The sequence below is a fragment of the Aquarana catesbeiana genome, linkage group LG02 (assembly GCF_042186555.1).
Source record: "Aquarana catesbeiana isolate 2022-GZ linkage group LG02, ASM4218655v1, whole genome shotgun sequence".
Taxonomy (NCBI): Eukaryota; Metazoa; Chordata; class Amphibia; order Anura; family Ranidae; genus Aquarana; species Aquarana catesbeiana.
Genome location: NC_133325.1, coordinates 309,617,778 through 309,636,634, shown reverse-complemented (window position 1 = coordinate 309,636,634; position 18,857 = coordinate 309,617,778). Strand labels below are relative to the sequence as shown.

The 18,857-nt window shown below is 41.0% G+C and overlaps 2 protein-coding genes across 5 annotated transcripts in view; one reads left to right on the top strand and one right to left on the bottom strand.

The window, feature by feature from the left end:
* The window catches only part of MGAT4A (alpha-1,3-mannosyl-glycoprotein 4-beta-N-acetylglucosaminyltransferase A), a 159,465-nt gene that overhangs the window by 127,162 nt on the left and 13,446 nt on the right, over positions 1-18,857 (top strand). For all 3 annotated transcript variants that reach the window (XM_073614667.1, XM_073614666.1, XM_073614668.1), the window contains 6 exons: positions 382-496; positions 2,906-3,036; positions 4,867-4,974; positions 5,968-6,161; positions 10,900-10,978; positions 17,605-17,671. In XM_073614667.1, the coding sequence (XP_073470768.1) occupies positions 382-496; positions 2,906-3,036; positions 4,867-4,974; positions 5,968-6,161; positions 10,900-10,978; positions 17,605-17,671 (694 nt within the window). The remainder of the gene's footprint in view (positions 1-381; positions 497-2,905; positions 3,037-4,866; positions 4,975-5,967; positions 6,162-10,899; positions 10,979-17,604; positions 17,672-18,857) is intronic.
* UNC50 (unc-50 inner nuclear membrane RNA binding protein) overlaps positions 14,507-18,857 on the bottom strand; it is a 50,418-nt gene continuing 46,067 nt past the window's right edge. The window contains exon 7 of one of the 2 annotated variants that reach the window (XM_073614670.1): positions 14,507-14,678. Coding sequence is in view for 1 of the 2 variants with exons in the window: in XM_073614672.1 (XP_073470773.1) it covers positions 14,665-14,678 (14 nt within the window). In the remaining variant the exon portion in view is untranslated. The remainder of the gene's footprint in view (positions 14,679-18,857) is intronic. The other variant, XM_073614672.1, reaches the window with a different exon arrangement.

Here is an 18,857-nt window from a genome sequence, read left to right as displayed (position 1 = left end):
AAATAACAATCTCTAGATGTTTGTGAAGGTTCTTGTCTATCTGGATCAGAGTATATCTAGTAGTAATTAGTCACATACAACTGGATTTGTTCTGTAATATTGAAAATGTTTCATTGCTTATTCAAGCCATTTCTTCCATTTTAATGAGTGTCACAAAATACTCCAGTATTTATATCCACACATGTAACACCCATCACTAACTAAAATCTAGTAGTAATGGTTGTTATACAGTGTGTGTGTGTGTGTATATATATATATATATATATATATATATATATATATATATATATATATATATATATATATATATATATATACTGTATATTAGCATCTCTGTTATTGATTTGGTAAAAAGTTATTTATTATTCTTCATTGTTACAGCTTGAAGATGATATTGTTGCCAAACAGAATTACTTCAGTACTATCAAGAATTTTGCACTTCAGTTATCTTCAGAAGACTGGATGATTTTGGAATTTTCTCAGTTAGGATTCATTGGTAAGAAAGTTGAAATTTGCAGACTACTACATTTAACCTGTGGTTGAGCAATGAGTATAGCTAAACATGTTAGGGATGTATAGTTTCTGTGGCATTCATTTTTGTACATCTGCATGACATTGCCACCATCTTGACCTTAAAGTGATATTAAAGGCTCATTGTTTTTTTTTCCTAAATAACAAACATGTCATACTTACCTGCTCTGTGCAATAGTTTTGCACATAGCAGCCTGGATCCTCCTCTTCTCGGGTCCCCTGCCGGCACTCCTGGCCCCTCCGTTTTACCAAATGCCCCCATAGCAAGCTGCTCTGAGCCACATAACACACACAGAGCATGGCTCGGACCAGCCTCCGGCTGCTTCCTCACTGGCTGAGTCTCAGCCAATGAGGATGGAGAGACCTGGTTGAGCCGCTGCCCTCGTGCACATTGCTGGATCGAGATGGGGCTCAGGTAAGTATAATGAGGGGCTGGAGGGGAAGCTGCACACAGAAGGTTTTTTTATCTTCATGCATAGAATGCATGAAGGTAAAAATCCTTCAGCCTTTACAGCCACTTTGTTTTTCTGAGCTTTAGTTGGTTGTCTACTGCCATCATTTAAATGCTATTTATAATAATACTGTTTCTAATCAATCTACATGTTTAGTGATAGATACATCTTTTAGAAATGCCTGGTATTATTACCACTTTTATCTTTGGGCATTTTCTCCATCCCTCATGTGAATAGCTGATAGCTATCTCTGCTTCCTTGCAGTTCATATTGCTGTAAGCATTTTTCCACACGGGAGAATACCCTTATGCCGCGTACACACGAGTGGAATTTCTGACAGAAAGAGTCTGATGGGAGCTTTTCATCGTATATTCTGACCGTGTGTATGCCCCATCGTTTCTGTCAAAAATTCAGACGGACTTAGATAGAGAACATGTTCTATATTTTTCCAACGGAACAAATTACTATCGGAAAAAACGCTCGTCTGTATGCTGTTCCGACGCACCAAAAACGACGCATGCCCTGAAGCAAGTACGAGACGGAAGCTATTGGCTACTGAACTTCCATTTTTTAGTCCCATCGTACGTGTTGTACGTCACCGCGTTCTGGACGGTCGGAATTTGGTGTGACCGTGTGTAGGCAAGACAGCCTGAGCGGAATTCTGTTGGAACTCCGTCGTAAAAACCTTCAGAGTTTATTCCGACGGCAAAACCGGTCGTGTGTACAGGGCATAAGACCGTAAAGGGATGACCGGAATTTCAACTGTGATCTAGAAGCATTCACTTCTATAAGCTCCTTTTCAGTCCTGTGTTTAGAAGTTAAGCCTTGTTGTGTGCCACTCTGAGCAGAGAGAATGATTGGCCTTCAGTCATTCATGAATGGCCGTCTGTGTCCTAGCTTAAACTACTGTAAATGGCATTGGCCGACTGCGTCTTAACAACCAAGGATGCTAGATGGCAGAGGCCACCTGTGTCTTAACAACCAAGACTGCTAAGTGTATTCTGTGTATGTGCCGTAGCCTTTTCATGAATGTTGGCCGCCTGCTTCTTAGGAAGCAAAGATGCTAGGTGGCAGCGACTGCCTGTATCCTAGCAACCAAGCATGCTAGGTGGTAGGCGCTGCCTGTGTCTCAGCAACCAATAGGGTACATGTATGCTGGATGCATTTAAACATTGAAACAAAGGTGTAAGAGCTGTAGACCACCTACATCCCAAGGAAGCTAGGCAGCAGGGTCTGCATCCTAGCAAAAAGGCAGCCTTGGGCTATTGTGTCTTAGCAACCAAGCGTGCTAGGCACTGCCTGTGTTGTGAGACCTGAAGTATTTCATAACGAATATGCCTTACATGTTTTTGGCCTTTTTTTTTGGTTCATTAGGGAATTCTTATTTAGATCATATTGTAAACTGCAAGCTCAAATAACTTGTTCAAACTTAGGCAGCCAAATATGTAATTGTTATTATTATTATACAGGATTTATATAGCACCAACAGTTTGCGCAACGCTTTACAACATGATAAGTTGTCCATACATGTAAGTTTCCACATTCTCACATTACACATTTGAATCATACAACAGATAAAATAAATAGCGGTATGGCTGCATCCCCTGCAGATATGGTAATTTCCTTCCCCTATTCCCTGTATAAGTGATTCTTTATCAGGCCATATAGCAGTAAATCTTCTAAATGTAGGTAGCAATAGGCTGAGATCTAGTGTTTCTGATTTATCTCTGCTTTCTGAGAATGCAGCCAGTGGGAGAATGAAACGAAAATATTGCAATCTGAATGAACAAGTTTGGTGTTCAGAGGTTATCTGTTGAATGTTACCCAAATCATGCGTAAAACAATGGCACAGCACACTATAAGATTTGACTTGCATTACGTGTTCCAGCTCTGTGACATTGCATTGTCTGTTTCCATTTCAGGGAAAATGTTTCAAGCACCTGATATAACACTCATTGTTGAGTTCATTTTTATGTTCTATAAGGAGAAGCCTATTGATTGGCTCCTGGATCATATTTTATGGGTCAAGGTCTGCAACCCAGAAAAAGATGCAGTAAGTTGATTTATTTGTCAGGGGTAGGCAACCTTAAAGAGGTGGAGATCTACCTGAAAAGCATGGGAGAAGTCAAAGATCACCAGGCACAATGTCACCTCCTCACACCTGATTTAAACCTCTAATTGCCTCACTATCGTGTTGCAATCGCGTGCATTTCACGGCAATCATGGGTTTAAATCTGGTGGTGAGGAGGCAACATATTGCCTCCTCACCACCTGCCAAACAGGTGCCTGTTGCACTTGTTTGTGAATGAGCCCTTAGGGCTCGTTCACACGTAAAGTTGAAGGGTGGTAAAATCCCTACCCCCTTTAGCTGCTGAGGCAGCAGCCAGAGATGTGTACGTGCCACAGCAGGAATGAAGCCCCCTGTTGCTTTTGGTGGGCACTACCACCTGCCAATCGCGACCCATTCAAGTAAATGGGACCACTCTGTAAACGCCTTGCAACTGCATGCTTCTGCGTGGTTAAAGCAGGTGTTGAGAAATCAACACAATGCTGCCTGCTCAAACCCCTTGTTTGCTGTACTGCACAAGGTTGCAGGGCGTTTTCAGAGTGACCTCATTCACTTGAATGGGTCATGCTTGGCAGGTGCTACACCCACCAACCATGACAGGGTGTATAACTTCTGCTGCAGCTGCGACGTGTACACCCCTGGCCACTGCAGCTAAAGGGGGTGCGGTTGGGGCGGAGGTAATAAAAACATCTTAACTATGTTTTTTACCACCCCCCAAACTGCAAATGTAAATGAACCCTTACCCCCTGCTCACACTGAATGTGGCTTTGAAATCACGCTACTTCAGCATGATTTCAAAGCCGCAGGACAGTGGGATTTCATCTGCGGCATCTGACATCTGTGTGATTTTTAGCATAGATCTCAATGCAAGTCACATATGAAATCACGAAAAAAAGGGCAGGAAAATTTTTTAAATTGCGCTGTTTGAAATCACACCTAACAAGATGGTGCCATAGAAAGAAAGACATTAGATTTCAGGTGCATTTTGTAAGTTGCATGTCGCACCGGTGTAAACGGGGGCTTACTGTTCTGAGCCCCCTATAAGTCTGCTTTTACACTGATGTGCTGCAGTTTACCTTGTTCAGAAAGTGCACCAAACCTGCAGGAAAGCTGCAGGTACACTACACTGCACCCACGGTGTGGGTAAACCGCAGCATATCAGTGTGAAAGCAGCCCTGTACTATTATGCCCAGTGTATTGCTTCACACTGACCTGAAGATCTCTTATTTCCTGCTGCTGGCACCACTCTGGAGACCACTAGCAGAGATAAGAGATGGAGTGCAGTTGGTATCACTCCGCATGGGACAGGAGCCAGCACTACAGAGGAGGCATTGACGTATGTGACTCCTGCTCCCTACTACAGCTCCAACTTTACAAGTAGTCCTTCTGCATTGTATGGTTTGATGCTCTGGGATGGCGGGTCAGCAAGTTCAGACCCTGATCTACCAGTCACCTGTCCGTGATCTATTGGTAGATCACGATCTACAGGTTGCTGACCCCCGGTCTAAACACTGACTGCCTAAAGTTGCCATGTACTGTGTATATAAAGGGTGATGTCAACTTGTCTACTCAATGTGCACTTAAATTGGCAGCATTTGCCCATGATTGCACTTATACAAACTTTTTCATTGTCCCTTTTAGCGGGACTGTTTTTTTGTTATTGCTCTGGCAACAAAAGATCATCTGATCTTCCTTTGGAACCATAGTCCTTAGATAGAAGTTGTGTTGTGCGCTATTTTTTGTTAATTAACTTTTGTATTCTGTACTTATAAGGATTAATTGTATTAATTGAAGCATTTTGCTTTTTTCCCTAAGAAACATTGTGACAGGCAAAAGTCAAATCTTCGAATCCGCTTCCGGCCATCTTTGTTCCAGCATGTCGGCTTGCACTCTTCTTTGGCAGGGAAAATACAAAAACTTACAGTAAGTTGTAGCTTGGTTTCCACGCACAGTCTTAAGGGCCCTTTCACACTGGTGGTCGAAGGGCTGTAAAAACACGAAATTCCAAAATTACAACCCTGACTGGCCATACACATGCCGTGACCATGATGCTGTGCTCTGCGGCCACAGCTGTTTTAACTTGTGCTGCAAAGTTGTTTATGTCTGCCTTCCTTGTCAAGCCTGCAATTGCTTTATATTCTGCTTCCTAAAATTCCCCTTCCTTTGTTTCCTCTTTTAGGGTGGCTCCATTGCCTTGCAGTGTCCTATGGAGCCACTCTTGAGACTTTAATGCTACTTTAGGTTAGCTGCCAATTTGGGCTAGAGCAGAACTGGAGTACAGCAATTCAGACATAGTGTCTATGCCATGCTTTCAAGCCCTCTGACATATTTCACCCCACCCACCAGGGCTTAGTCATAGACCTCTACGACTAAGCAACGGTGGTTGGGGGAAACATGTACACATGTAAACCACATAAACTGGATAGGGTTGAGTGGCAATTTTTCTAAGTATGCTAAACACTACAGGATGGTGATATTTACAGCCAGCACCCCATTCCTAAGTACCAGTGGCACTATATACACTCTCCTTCTTTGCTTAGAGTGGCACTACAAGCATTAGCAGGTCACAGTGCCTATAATTCTTAATGGCTCCAGTGGTAATATATGCGCACCAGAATTCCCAGTTTTGACAAATTGATGGGGGTCACACAGTCTCTAGGGATTTCATAATGTAAATAAATAACTGACTAATCCATATGCATGTGTGCTAGGCTGGAAGGAAATCTCACTACTAGAGTCTCTTTGCTTATGGGTGATTCATACCACGAGTGCCCATTCTAAAGTGAAATTTAGGTTTTGGATAAATTTGGACTTTATCCAGATCATTGGAATGCGGATGGGCATGTTCCTGTTACAGAGATGCCCAGCAATAATACTATTATTAATACCAAAACTTTTTTTCTGCCTTTTCCTTAGGATAAAGATTTCTTAAAACCATTGCTTCATAAAATTCACGTGAATCCACCAGCTGAAGTCTCCACTTCATTGAAAGTGTACCAAGGCCACACTCTAGAGAAGACCTACTTGGGAGAGGACTTCTTTTGGGCGATCACTCCTATGGCTGGAGACTACGTCTTGTTCAAGTTTGATAAACCAGTTCACGTAGAAAGGTTAGTACTTTTACTACATGGATACTACTGGATACTAATGCTGACCTTACCATGGGGAAATTACCAGTTCAGATAAAGGAGGTTTGGGCAAAAAAATTTCACTCGCTGTACCTAGGGGGTAACACTTGTATATGTTTTGGATCTCCCATCTGCAAAAAAATTATTTTACTTGCTTAAATAGGTTCCAAAGCCACTATAGAAACAGTAGTCAAGTTTTGGAGCAGTTTTGTGCAGGACTGAAAACAAATGACTGGTGTGAGTCTGAACAGGATGGCTCCTTGTGGTCAGTGTAGGTGTTATCCACCTAACTGGCAAATGGTAAAGTCTTTAACATACAGTGTATGCAAAAAGCAATCTAGTAGAAAACCATGTGATCGTAATAGCTATGCAAGCTGCATAATTGCAGTATTATTATTATTATTATTATTATTATACAGGATATAAATAGTGCCAACAGTTTACGCAGCGCTTTACAATTTGAGGGTAGACAGTACAAATACAATACACTTTAATACAGTAGGAATCAGAGGGCCCTGCTCCCTAGAGCTAAGAATCTAAGAGATCATTTTATTGTGTAGGGAAAGCAAGTACTCTTATAGTAGCACAAACAAGTGTGTATGTATAGAAAGATAAGGCAGCATATAATGGCACAGAGTAAGCAGTCACTTACATTTTTGTTGGGCTTTCCCGTATACTTTAAATGGTCCAACTCCGGCTTTCTGAATTTTTAACAAAATGAAATATCAGACACATGGTAAAATAATAAATACCCAGTATCTAGCACTGGTCCTCTTCTGAGTTGAATGACGCCCAGCATCATTCAACTCCAACCAATCTGAACTCACAAGAGAATGCTGCAGAGAGCGGTGTCATGTCATTATATAGTGATGTTTTCTGCAGCATTCTGAAACTGCCTACTGCCAGAGGATGAAACGGGCCTGTGTTGTCATATAACCAGACTGAAAACAGCAGAATTTAAGGTATGTATATTGCATTTTTTTTTTTAAGATTTGGGGTTCAAAAAAAGTTGAAGTGCCTAATTTGTTATAAATGCAGAGAAAAGCATCCAAATTATGTTCAATTCTGTGATTCATACTATAGTATTGCCAAGTATTAGGGACATTACTTGCTGTTATTTTTGGATTAAGGGGATAGTCCAGCCAAAATGAATATTTCAGTTTTGGATAGATGCTGGCAAAGAAAATTGGTTTCTATATTTTTATATCTCTTAGGTTGTAATGGTAAGATCTCTGCATCTCATTTCTGCCCAATTGCTTTAGCCAATATCCTAAAATGCAATATCAGTTGTGAGTGGACTGACACTGACAAAATAGGTCCTGTGCCAGCTGGACATACACACTGGGTTACGCCTTCAATCCATCATTACTCCCCATTACTAAATAACTAAATTCTTGCTTGTTTTTTTTTTTTTTCATGAATATTATTTGTCTACTTGACAACCCTTATATATAAGTGCATAGTATGTATTGGCAATACTACAGTCCAGGAAGATTGATTAAAGGTCCACTGACTGGCCATGTATAACCTAATATTATGTTTCTCATATGCCTGTGAAAGACAAATTCATTGTTTGCATAAACCAAATGTTATGCAGGATTCTAAATTGAAGTAGCTTAGTGTAGCTATTGTTCAGGGTGATGCAATCTGGACTGCTTATATAAATTAAAGATCAAGATGGATCCCTCTATAATTTTATATGATTAAAATATGCAATTACTCCAGCAGCTGCATGGATCAGAAGCATACACAGCACTCACAGATTATTTATTTCTTTTTCTGAAACAAACCAACTGTCATTAGTTTAATACTGAGTAGAAATAATATCAGCTACAGAGTATTGAAGAGAAATGTAATTCAATTTAGTAAAGATGGCTCACATTGCTGTGTATATTAGCATAGGCACTTGCTTTTTTTTTTTTTCTTGGTGGGAGTGGCCAGCCCTCTTCTGATGATGGAATCGTTGGTCCTTTTTTTAAAGAGCTGCAATTAATCATATGTATTTATTGTTAGAAGAAATGTCATTTCATTTAATAAAGATAGTGCACATTGCTATGTATATTACCATAGGAATCTGATGTTTTCTTCTTAGTGGAAGTACCTAGCCTTCTTCTGATGTTAGAATTGATGATGCTTTTTTTATTAGGCTTGTGTACACATTGTTTACCTGGACAGTAAGTGGAGAGTGATTTATAAAAAAAAATGCAAAAGCTGTCTGTCCTTCAAAACTACATATAAATTTGTTCTGTGCAAATGGGGCAAAAGCGAATATTCCCAGGCTATATTCTCTGCTGTTCGAATGTGCAAGTAGGAAAAATACCTAATTATGGCCACTAGATGCAACACAAAATGACACCACTCTGGACAGAAAAGCCAAATGATGAGATGGACGTCCAGAAACGAACCACAAATGTACATAAAAGAGCCTGCGTGCCCTTTTTATCATGGTCATATGACAACAATAAAATTGAAGACTGAATTTCCAGTGGTGCCAGCTCTTCTATGTACATTTATGGCCACTAGATGGTGCTGACTATTATAGGAAAGAAGTATGCTTTTCAGCTCTATCTGTGGCTGTATTTTTCACATTCACACATTGGAGCTGCAGAAAATACACTAATCAGCCATAACATTATGGCCACTGACAGGTAACGTGAATAACATTGCTTACCTTCTTACAATGGCTCCCAAAAGTGGGTGTGAAATATTAGGCAGCAAGTGAACATGTTGCCCTTGAAGTTGATGTATTGAAAACAGAAAAAATGGCCAAGTGGAAGGATTTAATGGTAATGGCTAGATGGCTGGTTCAAAGCATCTCCAAAACTGCAGCTCTTGTTGGATGTTCCCGGTCTGCAGGACCTACCAAAAGTGGTCCAAGGAAGAAAAACCAGTGAACCGATGACAGGGTCTTGGGTGGCCAAGGCTCATTAATGCATGTGGGGAGCGAAGGCTGGCACGTGTGGTCCAATCCAATAGAGGAGCTACTGGAGCCCAGATTGCTGAAAATGTTCATACTGGTTCCAATAGAAAGGTGTCAGAACACAGTGAAACGCAGTTTGTTGCGTATTGGGCTGTGCAGCAGCAGACTGGTCAGGGTGCCAGTGCTGACCCATGTCCACAGCCAAAAGCTCCTACAATGGTCACATGGGCATCAGAACTGGACCACAGGAAAATTGAGGAAGAGGAAGGTGGCCTGGTCTGAAGAATCAGTTTTTATTTTGCATCATGTAGATGGCCAGGTGCATGTACGTTGCTTACCTGGGGAAGAAATGCCATCAGGATGCACTGGAAAAAGGCAAGTAAACAGAATACCTTCAGAGGTCTAGTGGAGTCCACACCTCGATAGGTCAGGACTGGCACCAAAAAGGGAACCTACTCAATATTAGGTGGGTTGTCCTAATGTTATGGCTGATTGGTGTATAGCCTCTGAATATTTGATTTTGCCCCAGTCCCACAGAACAATTTTACATGCAGTTTCAATGGATGAACAACTATGCAAAGTTTTTATAGATATATTCTACAAATACTGTAGATGTACAGAATACAGTAAGTCCCCTACTTAAGAACAAGTTCTGTTCCGGGAGCTTGTTTGTAAGTCCAACAAAGATCAGCGCTTTTAGACAATAGCTGCAAGCGCTGATCAGTGTGTTCTGGTGGGGGGGAGCCCACCTGTCAGAACACAATAGCACAGCAGGGGAGATTGCTGTACCAACATTGCTTGTGTTGGTATGGCAATCTGTCAGATTTGTTTTGTTTTTTCGTACAGCCCACTGTGCTGAACGAAAAGAAATTGAATCTTTGAAAGTTTCGCAAGTTGATTGTTTGTATGTAGGGGACTTACTCTATATATCTTTGTGGTTTTTGGTGCACAAAGTCATATACGCTGTTTCTTCAACATTTTTCTTTTGCTGTAGAAGGCACAAAGAACAAAGCAGGATTTACAGTGTCTGTACATCCTGACCATGCAATGGGATCTTCACTTGAAAAAGTTTGTTGTCAGGAAAAGGGGTGGATATTACTCTGAATTATTCATGGATAATTCATATTTTCCTGGCACTTGTGGGGTGGGGATTCCATTTTCTGGATATGCAAAAGAACGCTGATATATAGGAAGTTGCACATAAGGGCAGTAGTTCTCCATCTTTGCTCTGGTTCTAAAGTAGAAATGGAGTAAATAACCACGCACATAGCCAACGTGTGTTCGTTATGTATGTTATCAGGCAAAACACCTACGGCAAAGGCTCAGATGGAAGCAGGCATTCCTTGACTAGTTCTAGACAAAAGAAGCTAAGTCTTTGAACTGCCCTGACATAGTGGCATGCAGTCAATTTGTTTGTGAGAAGGCTTTTTGGCTACAGCCATCCTAAGTATTTTTTGGCAGAACCCTATTCATCTCATTCTTGGTTCTCAGCTAAAGCAGCAGATGACAGGAGCTACACATTATTTTAATATATAAGCCTACCAGTATGTCTCTCTGTCTTTGGGGTGAGAAGCATGTAGAGACCATAGCTAGTGCTATTTTAAGAAATTATATTTCCAGAACTTTGGTAAGCGAATCAAAAATAGTACCGCTGGGTATATCCTGGCACCGCCTGTACCAGGATATAAGCATGTAAATGCAAAGTAGGTAAACTTATTTGAAAGCCTGGTAAATTGATTAGAGAGGTTTGCATTTCCCTACTTTCAGTGTTTCAGACTGTTCCTTTATTTTTTATTGTAGGTATCTCTTTCGAAGTGGCAATCCTGAACACCCTGGAGACTTGCTGATGAACACAACAGTGGACGTGCTACCTTACCAGGTAAAATTATATTGAAGTACAGCTGATTGTGGGCATTAGATGTTGCACAAATCATTTTGGCTACCCTTTTTTTTTTTTCCTTTTTAAGCGGAAGTTTAGATGATTTTTATTACTGTAACATTGGATAAGTATGCACAGGCTGCAATATCATGATCTGCACCTCATCCAATCAGAGAATGTTTTGTATTGATTTAAAAAAATACAATGCTTTCTGTGAATGGTGATAGTGCTGGAAAAGCAACTTCTTGTGGTTACTATGCAGAAGGGCAGCCACTTGGCACTGGGCTTGGAAAACTGCTACAATCGCTGTAGCATCAATGACTACTATTGTGGTTTGCGGATTCCGCAGCGATCACTCAGGTATGAGATATGCATACTTATAATTTTCCAAACTGCACAAATGTAACTATGTAATAAACTTCATACCTAAACTTCAACTTTAATAGAACACTTTTTTGACAGTGTGGGGAAGGGTTAGAAACATCCGTCAACCTTTTTTTGCTGCATTTTTCATTATTAATACATTGTTAATGGCATCCCAAATGTGGAAAAACAGTGTGGAAAAGCTTGCAGTTAAAAAAGGCTGAAAACGTAAACAGTGCATGAGGTTTTTTGCTGTGTTTGTTATTAGTAGGGGAAGTTATGCATGGCAAAATAAGGTGGATATGCGTGCATTCGCGATATGCTATGATGTGAATACAGCCTAAGATGTGCATGCTTTTCTTAAAGTGTTTAGGTGTATATACCTAGTAGACATTCTCGTCTCTCTTTTGGGGGAGGGAAAAAATGCTTGTCTGCAACAATAATCTAAACATGCAAGTAGCACTCCCTAGATGCTTTAAAGGAGAAGTACAGCCAAAGCTCCTTTGGCTATACTTCTGTGGATCACAGGAGTGCAGTTCATTCTGCACTCCTATGACCCATTTTCAGCAGACGGCGGGCTGCTGAATAGAGCAGAGAGCCACTGACTGACAGTCGCCAGCTCTCTGCTCACAGAGCCCTGAGAACTGATTGATCAGCGGTCTTTGATTGCTCAGTTCTCAGCCTTAGAGCCAGTGGAGGACAGATGCTACATCCACCTAGGTGAGTATGATTTCTCAAAAAACAAAACTTCTCTTTTAAGGGTTTAACCTACAGCTAGGGAGCTTGTAGAGAGTCCAGATTATTGATCTATCCTGAAATCATTGGTCATGGGTCATGTGATGCTCATGTGGGTACATTAAAGTGTTTGTAAATCCTTACATATACCCAGTGAAGTGATTAGCATTAGGTGATACACAAATCCTCCTACATAAGTTGTAGCTGTGTATCTGCAAACATTTCTTCTGTGGATCATTCGGAAAACACCCCTTTCACACAGTATGAGAACAAGCACAGCTGTGGATATGAGCCACAGACTATGTGCTGCAGCTCGCTTCCCCATCACCTTTTGAACTCTTGGTGTTAGGGATAAGCTGCCAGAAGTGACTAATGCTGATAACAGAGGAACCAGGTTGCAGAGAGAATACACACTAATGCCTCATACACACAATCGCACATTCCGACAACAAAATCTATGTTTTTTTCCGACAGATGTTGGCTCAAACTTGTCTTGAATACACACGGTCACAAAAATGTTGTCAGAAATTCCGAATGTCAAGAACGTGGTGATGTACAACACATAAGACGAGCCGAGAAACATGAAGTCCAATAGCCAGTGCGGCTCTTCTGCTTGATTCCGAGCGTGCGTGGAATTTTGTGCATCGGCATTGTTTACACACGATCAGAATTTCCGAAAACAGATTTTGTTGTCGGATAATTTGAGATCCAGATCTCAAATTTTGTTTGTCGGAAATTCCGACGGAAAATGTCCGATGGAGCCTACACGCGGTCGGAATTTCTGACAACAAGCTCCCATCGAACATTTGTTGTTGGAAATTCTGACCGTGTGTACGCGGCATAAGTACTTAGGAGAGAGGCAAATACACTGCATAAAAAGATGTGCTTTTTTTTATATACTTTAGCTCTGTCACTCTCTTTTACAAAGATGTTTATTGAAGTTTTCAACAAATGTATACAGCACAAGATAAAGGTGCAAGCAATTGCGCATGCAAATGGAGAAGCTCTGCCACTCTCATCTAAACAAGTGCCTCTACTCAGCTAGAGGTAGACAGACAACCGGTGCCTTTGGGCATACACAAAGCCTGCTCCATGCAATGAATGGGAAATGTCAGACATTTAGTGGCCACCGTACATACCTGCTGTCCCAGATGAGTAAACATTTCAGGACTCTGACTTTAGTTATTTTTTTTATTGGAGCAGAGGAGTAATTTTTTTTACTTTAGTTCCATATGCTTTTCCCACCCCGAGTTCCAAACGCACTGCAGTTGTGTAGAATTATATGATACATATAATATTCCTAGTGTTTTAGGCGGTTATGTAAATAGTTTAATGGCCAGGCTGACTTAAAACAAAGTGTGATTTTATTTAATCACACTTGGCGTCAACATAAAATGGATACAAATTACACTTCAGTGTAGTAAAAACAAAATTATAAGAAATATAAGCAGTAGTTATAAAAATGTTGTAAGTTTCAGAAAAATATTGAGCTTCTTGCCTGCTCTATTGCAAAGCAGTAAAATGAGCAGTGTCTTAGGCTTTAGAGAGAACAGCTGTTGAATTAAGACAGCATGTAGGCCTAAGTAAAGAAGATGTCTTTTGTGTGTCAGCATCAGTGTGTGTGAATGTATGTATGTGTCAATAAGTGTCTCTGAGACCGCGTGAGTCTCTGCTTTTATACTTTTTTAACAAAGCTTCAAGACAGCCCATCATACCCTGTTTCCCCGAAAATAAGACCTAGCGTGATTGTCAGTGATGGCTGCAATATAAGCCCTACCCCCCAAATAAGCCCTGCCCTGAAAATAAGACCTACAAGGACTTTAACAAGGGCTTATTTGGGGGGTAGGGCTTATATTGCAGCCATCACCGACAATCACGCTAGGTCTTATTTTCAGGGAAACAGGGTAGTTATTTCCTAATTCAGTCTGAACTAAATGTGTAATAACCATATTAGTAATTGTTCCAAATATACAGTGGGTATAGAAAAGAATCACATTTTGTTGCTTTGCAGCCTGAAATGAAGACACACAGTTTTTGTTTTATCCAGCTGTATATACTAGTGCAACTTATAACAACCAAGTATAAGATATAACGCCAACATGTCAGAAAAAAAAAAAATTCAAAAACAGATTTACTGAGTTGGAAAAAGGATCACCCCCATATGTCAGTATTTTGTTGAACCACCTTTTGCTTTAATTACAGCTTTTAGTCTGTTGGGTTATGTCTCTACTAACTTTGCACATCTAGACTATATTTGCCCACTCTTCTTTGCAGACTGCTCAAGTTCAGTTCAATTTGATACCTGGGGCTGTTCCAAACATGCCCCTGGCATTAAAAAGGATTAGGACTATCCTGGTACCCATGGAAAAGGCAAAGGTTATAATAGAATTAACAGTTTATTAAGAAAGGGACATAATTAAAAACAATTATACATATATTGATAGGCAGTTAATTACAGTTGTGCATAGTAAATACAGATGGTTCCAAAGGAACGAATAAACCCCATTGGTAATATGGGGAGCTGAGATGTATGTCTTGATGTGATCCTGTACATGTTTGTTTCGCGACAACAGTTGCTTCCTCAGGAGTCAATCATTTCCATCTATAAGGCGAGTACGATCTCATAGTTACATAATCACAAATAATTTTTTAATATTTAATAACAGAGAGAAAAAAAATATATATAGTAAAACAGACATAATATTAATGGAACAGCCCCAGGTATTCCTTTCCAATAGTCCATTACAAAGCATGATGGTGCCCGCCCCCACCCTTAGACTCAATTGATTGAGGCAATCCCTTCTATTCAGTTAAATTTGATGGTGACCATTTGTGGACTGCAGTCTTCAAGTCATTCCACAGATTTTCAGTGGGGTTTATGCCTAGGCTCTGACCAGGCCATGCAAAGGCATTCACCTTTTTCTCCTTTAGCCACTGTGTGGTCATTTTTCCTGTGTGCTTTGGGTCATTGTCATGTTGGAAGGTTATATCCGGTTGGTAATGTCCTGTTATGGGAGTGTTTCTCTGCATCAGGGACTGGAGCACTTGTCCGGATAGAAGAAAAATGGTTAGGGCAAAATACCGTCAAATTCTTGTGGAAAATCTGCTGCCCTCTGCCAGAAAGTTGTCAATGGGAAGAAGGTTTACCTTCCAACATGACAATGACCCAAAGCAGACAGAAAAATTACCACACAGTGGTTGAAGGAGAAAACGGTGAATGTCCTTGCATGGCCTGGTCAGAGCCCAGATTTAAACCCCATTGAAAATCTGTGGAATGACTTGAAGACTGCAGTCCACAAACGGTGACCATCAAATTTAACTGAACTTGAGCAGTTCTGCAAAGAAGAGTGGGCAAATATTGCAAAGTCTAGATTTGCAAAATTAGTAGAGACATATCCCAACAGACTAAAGGCTGTAATTAAAGCAAAAGGTGGTTCAACAAAATACTGACATAAGGGGGTGTCCTTTTTCCAATTCAGTGATTCTGTTTTGTTTTTTTGACAAGTTGGTGTTATGTCTTTCACTTGGATGTTATAAGTTGCACTAGTAAAGACAGCTGGATAACCCAAAAACTATGTCTTCATTTCAGGCTGCAAAGCAACAACATTTTTATTTATTTTTTAAAGGGGGTGATTATTTTTCAAACCCCCCGTATGTATGGTTTCTAGCTGACATTACCTGTAAAATACTTTGATTGACAGAAACATAAAATAGTATGCTTAAAAAGACTGTGATGTGACCTTTTCAAGCGAAAGGGTCACAGACCTTCATTCTTTGTAATAGATGCATCATTTGGTCAAGGAATACAACTATGTGCAAAAAAAACACATAAATGCATAGACATAATTAACTATAATTGAGAATTTACTATTACATACTGTTCCTAACTAGCTAACTAATTATCTAAGCATATTAAATAACTGATTAACTATATTATAGATTACCAATGAATCTCTCTATTAAAGATTTTTTCATATCACTTATTCAACTCTTTGTTCCACATACCACAGTAATTACCGTATTTATCGGCGTATAACACGCACTTTTTTCGCCTGAAAACAGAGGACAAAGAGTGCCTGCGTGTTATATGCCGATACTATGTTTAACCAACAGGTGTCGAGATCGGGCGGTCCGCCCCGGGAGCCACCCATTGGGGGGGGGGGGGGGGTGTCAGGCCAGCCACCCTGCCTCTCCTGGCCCTGGGAAAGCGCTGCCTGCATAGTCTAAAGTTGATAAAAAAAATCACTTGCCTGCCCCTTCTCCTGCACCGCTCCTCCTGTGTCAGTGTCATTATAAAATGAAGCTTGTAAATATCTCAATAGCTCAGTTTTTTTCTGGCTACTCTCCTCCTCCCGCTCCTCCTCCTCCTAGTTTTAGTTTGAAGGAGGAGAGCGGTCACATGACTATCTATGTAACGACCAGGTCAGTGGAAAAAATTGAGATATTGAGGTATATGGAAGCTTCATTTTGCAATATGAGTGACACAGGAGGAGCAGTGTGGAAGGGGCTGGCAGTGAATTTTTTCTTAACTGTAGAGAATGCTGGCTGCACTGTCCCAGGAGACCGGGGATCTTTTGGGAGTGCAGGGGGAGGGGGGCTGTGTGCTGGATGGGGAGCCGGGCTGTGTACTGGGGAGGGGGGCTGTGTGCTGGATGGGGAGCCGGGCTGTGTACTGGGGAGGGGGGCTGTGTACTGGGGAGGGGGGCCGTGTACTGGGGAGGGGGGCCGTGTACTGGGGAGGGGGGCCGTGTACTGGATGGGGGGCTGTATACTGGATGGGGGGCTGTATACTGGGGATTGGGACTGTGTACTTGGGAGGGGGCTGTGTACTGGATGGGGGCTGTATACTGGATGGGGGGTTGTATACTGGGGAGGGGAGCTGTGTACTGTAAAGGGGGCTGTGAAAACATTTTTTCCTTAAACTTCCCTCTTAAAATTGGGGTGCGTGTTATACACCGATAAATGTGGTATTTTAGTCTGAGAAACCACTGACACACTGACCTTAAGCAATAAACACTGGACACGAGCAACTGGCCAAAGCTGACATTCACACTATTTCTAAACCTGACTTTGCTGAGTCACAACCTAAAGTATAATATGGAGAAGTTTGAAATTAATAGAATACAGACGTCTGTTATAAAGCCAAAATAATAAAATAATTCTTCAAGTTGCAATCTACAGCAGATGTCAATGTTAAGTTAATGACACCCCAAATGCAGGTCACAAACACAGTTCCTTTGCCTGCACTGGATCGCATGGTACGAAAGTACCATGTGAACCGGTTACAGTGAGTTTCCAAAAGTAGTGCATGAACTACTTTTGGTTCGGTGCAGTGCGTTTTGATCTCATTTAAACTGAATTGGCTCAAATAATACAACACTGAACCGTATGTGAATCGCGCAGGAACACGCAGCACATTACTGTGCTATTCGCCTTTCAGAATGGAAAAGGGATCTCCGTAACTAACTGATAGTTCAACAGTAGTTAAGTTGTTAAAGTCTTTAATGGATGCTTATGCTTGTTTTTAGAAAGAAATTTTGGATTTAAGAAAGAATGCCAAAGACAAGCTTCTGTCAGATGGATTCCTCAGAATAGGTGAGTTTTGTTATGCACTGACCCAGGATTCTGTTGTCAACAAAAATAAAAGATGAAATGCTGCAATTCACATTCCCAGCCCGCTGTTTTTGTGATTATAAACCCTCATTTTTTTTTTTCTCTTAAAATAACAAACATGTTATACTCCACTGCTGTGTGCAATGTTTTTTCACAGAGCAGCCTTAATCCTCCTCTTCTGGGTCCCCCACTCCAAGTTCGTCCTCTTCTAGGTGTTCCCCCGTAGCAAGCTGCTTGCTGTGGGGGAATACCTGTTGGCTCACTCCCAAGCTACTCTGTAGACATATAGTGTGGCTCTACCCTGTCCCTCACCCTTTTCTCACAGGATTTGACTGACAATAGCTGGAGACAGTGGTCCCTGTTGTAGCTCTAGTCCCTGTGAGAAGAGGAAGACAGGGGAGAGAAGACTGCAGCTGGGCACAGTGTTGGATCGCCGACAGGCTCAGGATAGTGATGGGGGGAGGGGTTTCTTTTACCTTGCAGGGAATGCCTTAAGGTAAAAAACACCAAGACTTTAGAGCAGGGGTGTCCGACTTTTTGATGTTCCTGAGCCACATTGGAAGAAGAGGAATTATCTTGGGCTACACATAAAATACACTAACAATAAGGATAGCTGATGAGTAGGAAATGTCAGGCAGATCATAAGTTAATGATCACAGATAATGTACCAATATGAGTAATGAAACTTAATTTTTTTGTAATACTGCAAAAGGTTGTACACCCCTACTTTAGAACTACTTTAATGTCCGTCTCCTTCCTGGTGATAGTCTCCCTTTGTCCTGGGGATGACCATTGTTACTGGTACTGGAAGTAAGGAAATTTTTCATTGTAGACACATGTTCTGGTGACAACTTTCTAAGACCCCTTTCACACATGCAGACCATTTACTTCATCACTTCAGTGAAATTTTTTTCAAAGACAAAAATGAATGAAGTTTACGTCACTTTTTCATCAGTTTCTACATCCATTTCTTTTACATCCACTACCAATGTAAAAACAGTCTGTTTGTCTGTTTACATCCGTTTTTCGTCTGTTATGTTTTTTTAAGGGAAAAAAACCCCAGAAAATTGTATAAAATATTTACCGTAATTTACCTTTCCTGACGCCAAACCATGGCAGCATACTAGTGATAGAGCTCCACCTCTTGACTACTCCCTCAGGACCAGTG